Below are 10,457 nucleotides of genomic sequence, written 5' to 3' on the forward strand. Positions count from 1 at the left end.
ATGATTAATATTTAGGCATTCTCAATGCCTAATTCGATGATTATATTTAGGATTATATTTCACATTTTTTCTATTGAAAAATGTGAAATTAGAAGTTTACATAAAAAATACGGAAATGATTTGTAGATGCATTATTCAAAATCAGACGAGGATTATATTCCATGATTAATATTAGGCATTCTCAATTCCTAAGTCCATGATTTTTTTGATTGGAAAATGAAAAATTAGATATTTAGATAAAAATACAAAAAGGATTTGAAAAATCCAATGTTACAGGATTAATATTTAGAAAATATCAATGCCCAAGTCCATGATCTATTTCTATTTGAAAATGCAAAATTAGATGTTTAGAGAAAAAATAGGAAAATTATTTGTAAATATCTGATCAAAAAATAAAGAGCATGTATATTATATTATTAATATTTGTACATTCTCAATGCCTAAGTCCATGATTTTTTTCTAATTTAAAATGTGAAATTATAAGTTTAGAGAAAAAAAATTAAAATTATCTGTAAATATTTTACAAAAAATTAAAGGGAGTTTTTAATACAAGATTACAATTTATGAATTCTCAATGCCTAAGTCCATGATTTTTTTATTTGAAAATCCAAACTTAGGCATTTAGATAAAAGATAGGAAAAATATTTCTAAATATTTTATTGAAAATTAACGGGGGTTTATTACATGATTTATATTGTGACAATATCAGGGCTTAAGCTCATATTTTTTGTTATTTGAAAATGCAAAATTAGAAATTTAGAGAAAAATAGGAAAACGTATTTGTAAATATTTTATTAAAAACTAAAGGGAGTCTATATGACAATATTCATATTTATACATTCTCAATGCCTAAGTCCATGATTTTTTAATTTGAAACTGCAAAATTAGAAATTTAGAGAAGAAATAGGAAAAATGTGTCTAAATATTTTATTAAAATTAAAGGGAGTTTATATCACGAGATTCATATTTATAAATTCTCAATGCCAAAGTCCATGATTTTATTGTTTGAAAATGCAAAATTAGAAATTTAAAGAAAAAATACAAAAAGTATTTCTCAATATTTTATGAAAAATGAAGTGGATTTTAGATTACAAGATTCATATTTACACATTCTCAATGCCTAAGTTCATGATTTTTTTATTTTAAAAATGCGAAATGAAAATTTTAGAGAAAAATAGGAAGAAAATTATTTCTAAATATTTTATTAAAAATGAACGGGATCTTAGATTACAAGATTCATTTTTATACATTCTCAATGCCAAAGCCCATGATTTTATTATTTGAAAATGCAAATTTAGAAATTTAGAGAAAAAATAGGAAAAATATTTCTAAATATTTTATCAAAAAGAACGGGATTTTAGATTACAAGATTCATATTTACACATTCTCAATGCCTAAGTTCATGATTTTTTTATTTAAAAAATGCAAAATTAGATACTTAGAGAAAAATAGGAAGAAAAATATTTCTAAATATTTTATTAAAAATTAAAGGAGGTTTATATTACATGATTAATGAAGGAGAAGAGTCAGTCTTCCATTTCGGCCCCTTTGCTTGCAGCAAAACCTTCTGGTCGGCCGCGGCTTCCCTCCTCTTCTGCTCCTCGTTGACAACCAGAGACGAGATTTTCGGCTGATCCGAGGAAGATTCAAGTTTGATGATTCACACTTGCCAAGGTGATTGCATGACGATCTTTTTTTCGTTCAATTTGGTGTAGTTTTTGTCGGTCCTCGGTGGAGTAATCGAAAATCCGGCTTGTTCTAATCTTGCTGCGTTCATAACGGTTCTAAAACGCTGGATCCCTCAAAATAGATATCGGAACAGCTCGAATAAAGCTTTTTCAACGTCTGATCGGATCGCTCTTTTGGGAATTGTTTCGTTGATTACGTCGGGGAAGAGGAATCTGCCTGTGAATTGAATTCGTGGATTGATCGGATCGTTTGATTCGTCTGTTGTGGTGGTTGATTCTTCGGTATTTTGATGATTCTCAGGAAATTCGTCGGGAGAGTTTCTTTTTTGAGATATTTCTTCCGATGGGGGACAATATAAGTGAAGATTGTGGCACTGAAAGCCAGTGTTCGTCAGTGGATGGCGTCGCAGGTGATCATCGTTGCCTCTCTGGGGATTCTCTTGCGGAGTGGCGTTCGTTGGAACAAGTTGAGAATGGAAACCCGTCTACTTCACCGTCGTACTGGGACACCGATGATGAAGATCCTGGTATGATGTTCTATTCTAATAAGTTTTTTTACTGAATATTAACTATTTATTCAAAAGATTTATTTCAAACTGCGATGTTTAACTTGGGGAAAGTCTTTATTTGATCTAGTTCCGTCTGTTATTCAGTGTTTCCGATTGTGTGTAGTCCCTTTTGGAGGGTGTGTGTTTTATTCTTTGATCACTTCTTCAAACCATACCTTCAAATTCCGAGGATTCATTGTAGAAATTCCACATTTTATAATGAAGATTCTTTGAAGTTTCTAGTGATTCATGTTGTTGCTCCTTGTTTTTCTGCCCTGGTATGAAGTTTATCCTCATGAAAGGCTGGGATTCCATCTCTTTTTATATTTCGACCTGTTTTAATTATTCGGAGAACAAAGATAGTATAAGAACCACCTTGGACTTGTGGATGAAGGTGATCAAATAATTTTAAGAACACTTGGAAATGACCTGTGACCTCATGTTAGAAATTTCATTCCATTCCAAGGAAGTTAGTCGTGAAGGTTTTCTTCAGCTGTGCATACATCGTCGAATTGAAGATTTACTCCAGTTTGCCAACCCTATGATACTCGAATTCTTGACATTGTTCTATTATTACCTTTTCAGGACCTAGGCCTTCTGACCTGTATGGGAAATTCACGTGGAAGGTAGAAGGATTTTCCCAGATTAGCAAAAGAGAACTTCGAAGTAATGTTTTTGAAGTTGGCGGCTATAAGTGGTATGAGGCTCTACTATAACTTTCTGATTTTACTATTTTTTGAGTCCCTTGATGTCCTAGTTGAGCTGGAATACATTGAAAAATATAAGTTTATTGTTTATCTGATGTAAAAGAAATGATCAGAGAACACTTTCGCTAGTTGATATCAAAAAATAGTGCTTAACTTTGACAGAAAATTATGTATTAATTTGATATTTGATTACTTGATTTAAACATTTTCTAGCTCTGGAAACCTAATTTTCTCTTTTTTGTTTGGGCTGCGGCTAATGCAAGCAGATGGAACTTCTTACGAACTGTTAAGTCTGATGACAAATTAGCAACATAGATTGAACTTCTACTTTTTCAAGTCTCTTACATTTTATCACATTATTCTCTACTAATTAAAATGATACTGCAAGAGGAATAACGCTTTAATGCTACAATTTCATGTCGTTAGTTGTCAAGGCTCTGCATTCTCTCATATCTTACCCTTCAATTATGAATCTCTCGATAATTGTAGGTACATTCTAATTTATCCCCAGGGATGTGATGTGTGCAATCATCTCTCTCTTTTCCTCTGTGTGGCTAATCATGATAAATTGCTTCCAGGTTAGTCATCCCGAGGTGTATCTACTCCACTCGTGAAAATAATCAAATCAATCTAAATTCACATTTCAACTCTTGCCAGGTTGGAGCCACTTTGCACAATTTACCATTGCAGTCGTGAATACAGATTCAAAGAAATCAAAGTATTCTGGTCAGTTTCTACTATCTAAGCTTATTGTTCATTTTTTCAATTTCTTCATGGCATGGAAATTTTTACCTGTGAATATTCAGATACATTGCACCGATTCTGGAAAAAAGAGCATGATTGGGGGTGGAAAAAGTTTATGGAGCTCTCAAAAGTTTCGGATGGATTTCTTGTGGATGATGCATTAGTGATTAAAGCTCAGGTTCAAGTTATCAGGTAACAATGTTATTGTCCTTGATTGACATTTTGTCCCCTGTTAATCTTCTCATTTACCATACATGTGTTCACATTTGCTGTGTTTTTATTTAAATATCTCTTTTGTTGGAATCTCTAATCTTAAACTGGTCAACAGATCCCGACTTTGGGGCTAGAAACTCTAGACGTAGTTTTCTAAGATAGTGGCACCAAACACCCTTCAACTGAAGGTTTAAAGATAAAAGTTTTGATTTTTTCATTTGAACCGCACAGTTCCAGATAATTCCATGCTGAGGAATACAAGTCTAACTTTTCATTGTCTTGAGCATGATTGGCTTTTCCAACCTCTCGGTTACCCCACCTAAAGATGGTAACTCAGCCCACATGCCAATGTGATATCTACGGGTTGTTGTGTATTTAAGAGAATGCAATTGTTGGAGTACTACGTTCTGCAACAAAAGAGGTTCTGAAGGTGCGACTTTGGGAGTAAAGAAGCTGTCTATCAGAAGGGGCAAAACATAAAAGTAGTAAAAGAAATGGGCCTTACAGGCCTAATAGGCCAATAGACTTAACTATCCTTTTTTCTCTTTCTCTTTCTGTGTCTGGTGTCTGTCTCTTCATCCATATTTATTTGCTGTCTATATAAGTTGGACTTGATGGTGATATTCCATCAAATCCAACTTGATGGAATATATTTCATCAATGAATATATTTCCCTACTTAATCAATAAATATATTTCCTTGGTATTCCATTCCTCTCTTCTTCTAGGGTTTTCCTTGATTGTGCACTACATCTTCACAAAATTATGCAACTGAGGTTGCTATGATGATTTTCCTTCCTTTGTCCAATAAACCTGTGCCATGTCGATTTCAAAAGTTATCTCATATATTGGCAGCAGAGCTTTCTGATAGATACCTTGATGTTGGTCTCTATGGAGGTAGGAATTTTGGAAGGAAGAATAGGAAACAATTCAGCAGTGGCATTTGAGGCCTGGATTGGATCCTTTACCTTATTACGTAGCATCTCCTGGGCTCTAGCCCTCTCATAGGGGAGCATCTCCTATACCTGTTGGTGTTCACCCTGGTGTATTGAAGGTTTCCTCCTCCACCAGTCACTTGTTCTTTCCTTTTCGCTTTCTCATTTAAACCCTTGATGAGTGGATGTGAGTAATGGGAAAAAAGTTTGACACTTTTCCGGAGAAATAGTTATTACGGTTTAAGTGCAATAAGCAACTCAAGAGAGATAGGGTACTTTTAGACCTGATATTCCACATCCAAAATACATAATGTTCAATAAGAATCAAGGAGAACAAAATAAAGAAAGAGCAAGTATGGCCACTAAAAGATGCCACAAGTTACAGTATTGCTGCTTCTTCCTCTTCCACCCTGCTTGCAGAATGGGCCTTAGAGATTACATCTTCTTACCTCCTTCCCTTAAGCATAAGACCTACATCTATTTAAAGGAGAACGCCTAACCCTAATGATGAAACTATCCTGCATGTTAGTTGATTTATCTTATTGATCCATCGGAGGTTACTTGACCTCTTATTTAAACCTTGCCACCAATGCTCATTTGACTTGTGTATGCATTGTTTTTCGTCCCTCAACCTTAGATTTCCCTGGGAAGTACAACTAAATCTCATTGTCTTTGCATTTTTTAACTAATTTTATGAATATCATATCTGTTGTAGGGGTTCCTGAGTTATTCTTTCCTGTTTATGGCATGCTTCTCTAGCGTAGTTCCTTTTAAAGTTAGAAAGATGCTTCTACATTACCCTCTCTCTCTTTGTAACCCAGTGTTGGGATGTTTGTAAACCGGCCTGGTTCAATGTTCTTTACTTTCTTTTTTGTCTCTTATTCTGTACCCAATTACAATTACCCACGATAATCCAACCATTTTAGCTGGTATTTGTTTCAGACCGTTATATTAGGTGAGTATTTTTATTCTGCCAAACCCTTGAAAGTCTCAAGAGCTGCTGATGAAGCATAATGACGAACATTTAATAGTGTAGTCCTCTCGCTGGAAGAACACGAAAGAATTATTTTGAAAGATTGCTCGTGGTCTTTCTCCTCTTATTGTTGCTCCCCTTGGCCCTATTGTAAGCTCTTGAGTTTCTCTCTCTGCCTGTCTGCTCCCCCATGCTCTCCCCTCTCGCTTCTTTCTCTTCAGATATAATCATCTGCTCCTCAACTTTCAATCCTTCAAGAACGGAGACAATCCAAAATAATCATATCATGAAGTTCATAGAGCGTCTGTTACATCTTTTTTGTGAAGTGCAGTATATTTTGAACATCTAAAGAGAGAATTATTTATGAAAGAAAATCTCTAAAGAGAGATGCATTTTCTTTTCTCTCTCTTTTTCAGGGAGAAGGCCCACCAACCATTTCGATGCCTTGATTGTCAGTACAGAAGAGAGCTTGTCCGGGTTTATCTTTCCAATGTTGAGAAACTCTGCAGGAGGTACGTAGAAGAGAAGAGGAGCAAATTCATCAAAATAATCGAAGACAAATTGCGGTGGTCAAGGTAGGGATCACTTTTTTAGTCACAAATGAAACTTTCATGGGTTGAATGGCTTTATTTCTTCCCCGCATGTTTGCTTTCCTTTTCTCTCCATAAGGTTTCTCTTTATTTCCCTTTCTTTCAGTCTTCATGCCTTCTGGCTTGCTGTTGATCACAACACTCGGAGACGAATGTCATGTGACAAAACTGAAGCCGTGCTGAAAGTGGTTGTTAAACATTTCTTCATCGAAAATGAAGTCACTTCAACCTTGGTGATGGATTATCTCTACACTGGGCTTAAAGTCCTTGAGTGCCAAAGCAAAATTAAGGACGGGATGGCACAGTTGTTAGAAATAGAAGAGATTCCGGAGCCCCTTGTCTTCCTTGAGAAAGATGTCTTTGTATTGACAGACGACGTGCTGACGATACTTGAAAGAGCTGCTCTAGAGCCACTGCCACCAAAGGATGACAAGGTGTCTCAAAATCATACCCGCTTGAAGGTATGTTTGTACGTAGATTATTGACTTCCTGCCATGGTTTTTTTATGGTGCAATTAGTTTCCAGTGTTGAAAGGAGATTCTGTTTCAATTCAAATTTTATTGATTCTTATGTTTTTTTACACTGAAATAGTGTGCAGTTTACCACTAATCTGATCCTATTTTTTAAATCCGACTTAAAGTCATTTGAATAATGTAAGATGGCATTCATTCAATCATTCATCTCCGGCAATAGAACTGATCCTATTTTCTCTTTTGTTATAACTTGCGGAAAACACTTTTTTCTCTTTCGTTGTGTTGATGCATTTAATACTCAACAAAAATTTTGACTTTGAATTTTTCATTGATTGTACTGTGACAACATTAACTACCCTAGCTATATCTTGCGTCATACGATTCAATCCACATTAAATTGTTAGATTGCTGATTATGAATTCACAAAAACACACTACTAAAAATGTATTAGACATTCAACCCTGATCATCTAACTGTTTATTGATTTGGTTCTCTTTCACTTGAATCAGCTTATCTCCATTTTATTTTATTTGGAAAGTGCACATCTGATCTGTACTCTAGAACCCACACTGCCTTAATTTTGTTCTGGATATATAATCTAGGACTCTGAAATTGCCATGTAACATATTTTCTTATTGTTATGTCGTCTGTGCAGGAATATAGCTCCGGTGATGATCTGGAATCTATCGAGCTTGATGAAAGACGCCTCACAGAGCTTGGACGTAGGACAGTGGAAATGTTTGCCGTGAATCATATTTTTAGGTACATGGGAAAATGCTTTTACTTCGTACCATTAATTGTTTATCTAAACACCCGTTTAAACATTCCGATGCCTGTTTCATTAGAAGTTTGTACTTCCTATATCTGGGCTTGAAAGTATTTGTTCTTCGCTGCAGCATGATTGAAATCGCATATCAGGAGGCAGTTGCTTTTAGGAGACAAGAGGAGCTTATCCGTGAGGAGGAGGCTGCTGAAAGTGAGCTGAGGTCCAGACGCCATTCTATGGAAAAGGAGAAGAGAACGAAGAAGAAACAGGTTGGTATCCAAGAAAATACCTGTTAGTCATGTGTTTTACTCTCTCGCACTTAAGGTTTACTGGCCTTTGGCGAGTTTCTCATATACAAGTGATGATGACGAGTTCATCATCTATGAGTTCGAGAGACGAGTGCAATTCATACTCGTCGTGCTCCTCATCTGCGGCCAGAATGACAAGGACGAAGTCATCATTAACACCATGGCCGCAGATGATTGAGGACTTATTACTGTCCTTGCCATGTCTAAAAGAGTTAAAAGTTTTGAATGTGAAGAGACAACTATGATGAGTTACCGTTGTCATCGGTCAGCTTTTCCCAGACAAAGGATGATGATGATGACAAACTCATCATCATCATCTTGATGTAAGCAAATGATGAGGACAGTAACATGTTTTCTTTGTCATATGCCGACAACTTGCGGAGGAAGAATGATGAGAATGATGAGCTCATCTGTGTCATTATCATCTCGATGAAAGGGAATGATGAGAATGAGCGAGAGACATTGTTGTCTTTTCCCTCCTCATCTGCAGTGATGGTGAACCTTAGGTTCTAACAGATTCTAAAGCTTGTGACTTCGTCGTTTGAGTTTGACTTCCCAATTACATTATCATAACTTGGCGATTTGTTTAAACGGAATACTTTCAGGTGAAACAAAAGAAGAACAGCCGCAAGAACAAGGAGAAAGGCCGGAGTGAGAAGAGCGATTCTTCGATCAAGAGGAGGCTGGAAGAGATTGATATTATTTCATCAGATGCATTAGAAGAACCGCCCGAGGATCTTCCCCCGACGCTCATCAAAGAATCTAATCCAGAGGCTGTTTCTACTGACGGTGGTGAGATGAACAGGCCCGAGTCGGAAGAGAGAGAAGCAAGCCCCACAAGCTGCGATACGGACACATCAGAAGTTCATCTTGTTCCAGAGGCCAGAAGTGCCGATAGAGAGGAAGATCAAACTGATAGAAAAACATTAAATTTGGGGGATGTTAGATCGTCGAGGTGCGCAGTTTATCCTGTTCTCCCCTCCAAGGAAATTTCTTCAGCTAGAAAGAAGACGACGAACTCTCGTAGCAGGTACTTGATTAATCAACCTATACCATTAAATACTTTTATGTTTATTATTGTACTCAATACTCTTCTCTTTCAGGCGAAAAAATCAGCAGTACGTACTTTACCAAAACTCGGAATCCCTTGCTGACTTCGATCAACGACGCGAGCACAATTCACTCGATTCATCAGTCAAACTCATTGACAGGCATCTGGTTAAGGTAAGCCATAGCCATAACATAATATTTGCTTTAATACGAATTAAACGAAAAATCCATGTTAAGGAGATAAAACAAGTTCAAATAAAAAGTGCTATCATATTCGTCTGATCCGCATGTTTCTAATTCTGTGGGCCAATTATCCTCCAGGATGAAGCTCTGACACTTGAAAGACAACGAAGTAGCCCTGTGCAGCTTGAATCGGAACCATCCAGACCAAATCAGTCAACAGAAAATCAAAGATCCGTCGTTGCTTCAGAACCCACGAAAGAGAACTCAAAATCCACGGTGGGCTCAGCGCTAACCAGAAAAACCACGCCGCCGGGGCCCAGAACTCAGAACGATAAACCGTTGACTCCCGTCAGACCAAAGTCAACATCATCGATCGGATCAGACGGTAGGTCTTCGTTTGCCGCGAGGAACACCGTCCTCGCATCACAACCAGCCTCCCCTTTGCCCAAGCCTTCCGGCGTCCCTCCGTCCTCCAAGCCGCGTCCACCGTCGACGACAGCTCTTTCGTCGGCATTGTTGTCGTCTCCTATGAGTTCGGCTTCCTGGCTCGGAAGCCGCGACCCGCCAGCGTCGACCGTCGGCCATACCCAATCGTACCGGAACGCAATCATTGGCAGGACTGCTTCTGGCTCGGTACCACGGTCATCACCCCCGTCTCACACGGTCTCCGTGTCCAGCCCCATGACTGCGCAGACGATCTCTGGTCAACTCTTGCAGGCACAGGGGCCGACCCACGACGAATTCCCCCATATAGACATCATCAACGACCTGTTGAACGAGGAATACAGCGCTATAGACGAAGGGCAAAATGGGTACATTCCGTCGTCGTACTCTGCCCCGGATGAGAGTTACTTCTTCCAAGGTGGCAGCACGTCAGTGGCCAGAGTGGATGAGGGGTACTTATCGGCTTTGGGCGGGCATTTGTACGAGGAACTGATCATGAGAGAGGGCGGGTACCCTGGGAGATCAACGATGGGCCAACGGGTACATTTGCAGCCGTTTGATCGGTCTTCGGTCTACGTCAACGGCTTGATCGACGGGCCGGCTCAGAAGCAGTGGCACCCGGGGTCGATTCGGACGCACCACTCCGAGGGGGAGTACTACTATGATCATCAAGATTATTTGGATATGATCCGCGTGATGAATGGATTCAGCGGCAAGTTCCACCCATCCAATGGCCACTGATCAAACTTTGAATGGGTCTTGCTTAAAATCAGATGTAATGTCCAGACTTTCTTGAAATACCCCTCCATAGTAAAGGTGCTTTTCTTATTCCTTAA

General features: G+C 38.1%; 1 protein-coding gene across 2 annotated transcripts; it reads left to right on the plus strand.

Annotated features, from left to right (window-relative positions):
• Positions 1 to 1,536: 1,536 nt before the first annotated feature.
• LOC144707469 (TNF receptor-associated factor homolog 1a-like) lies at positions 1,537 to 10,457 on the plus strand. 2 transcript variants are annotated; one of them, XM_078580587.1, is made up of 13 exons: positions 1,537 to 1,674; positions 1,990 to 2,215; positions 2,822 to 2,933; positions 3,433 to 3,521; positions 3,601 to 3,669; positions 3,750 to 3,879; positions 6,224 to 6,382; positions 6,504 to 6,858; positions 7,526 to 7,632; positions 7,767 to 7,905; positions 8,550 to 8,974; positions 9,048 to 9,168; positions 9,316 to 10,457. In XM_078580587.1, the coding sequence occupies exons 2-13, from the start codon at positions 2,032 to 2,034 to the stop codon at positions 10,360 to 10,362; spliced, it is 2,937 nt and encodes a 978-aa protein (XP_078436713.1). In that variant the 5' UTR covers positions 1,537 to 1,674; positions 1,990 to 2,031; the 3' UTR covers positions 10,363 to 10,457. The 2 variants fall into 2 exon arrangements, with proteins under 2 accessions (XP_078436713.1, XP_078436714.1); XM_078580588.1 differs by having other exon boundaries at positions 2,084 to 2,215.

Source organism: Wolffia australiana, chromosome 9, assembly GCF_029677425.1.
Source record: "Wolffia australiana isolate 7733 chromosome 9, ASM2967742v1".
NCBI lineage: Eukaryota > Viridiplantae > Streptophyta > Magnoliopsida > Alismatales > Araceae > Wolffia > Wolffia australiana.

Excerpts from the sequence above, each read along its gene's own strand:
- LOC144707469 (XM_078580587.1), top strand. The coding sequence starts at position 2,032 with ATGGGGGACAATATAAGTGAAGATTGTGGCACTGAAAGCCAGTGTTCG. Across the intron at positions 2,216-2,821 it reads CACCGATGATGAAGATCCTG|GACCTAGGCCTTCTGACCTG; the intron begins GTATGATGTTCT and ends TTACCTTTTCAG. Across the intron at positions 7,633-7,766 it reads GCCGTGAATCATATTTTTAG|CATGATTGAAATCGCATATC; the intron begins GTACATGGGAAA and ends TCTTCGCTGCAG.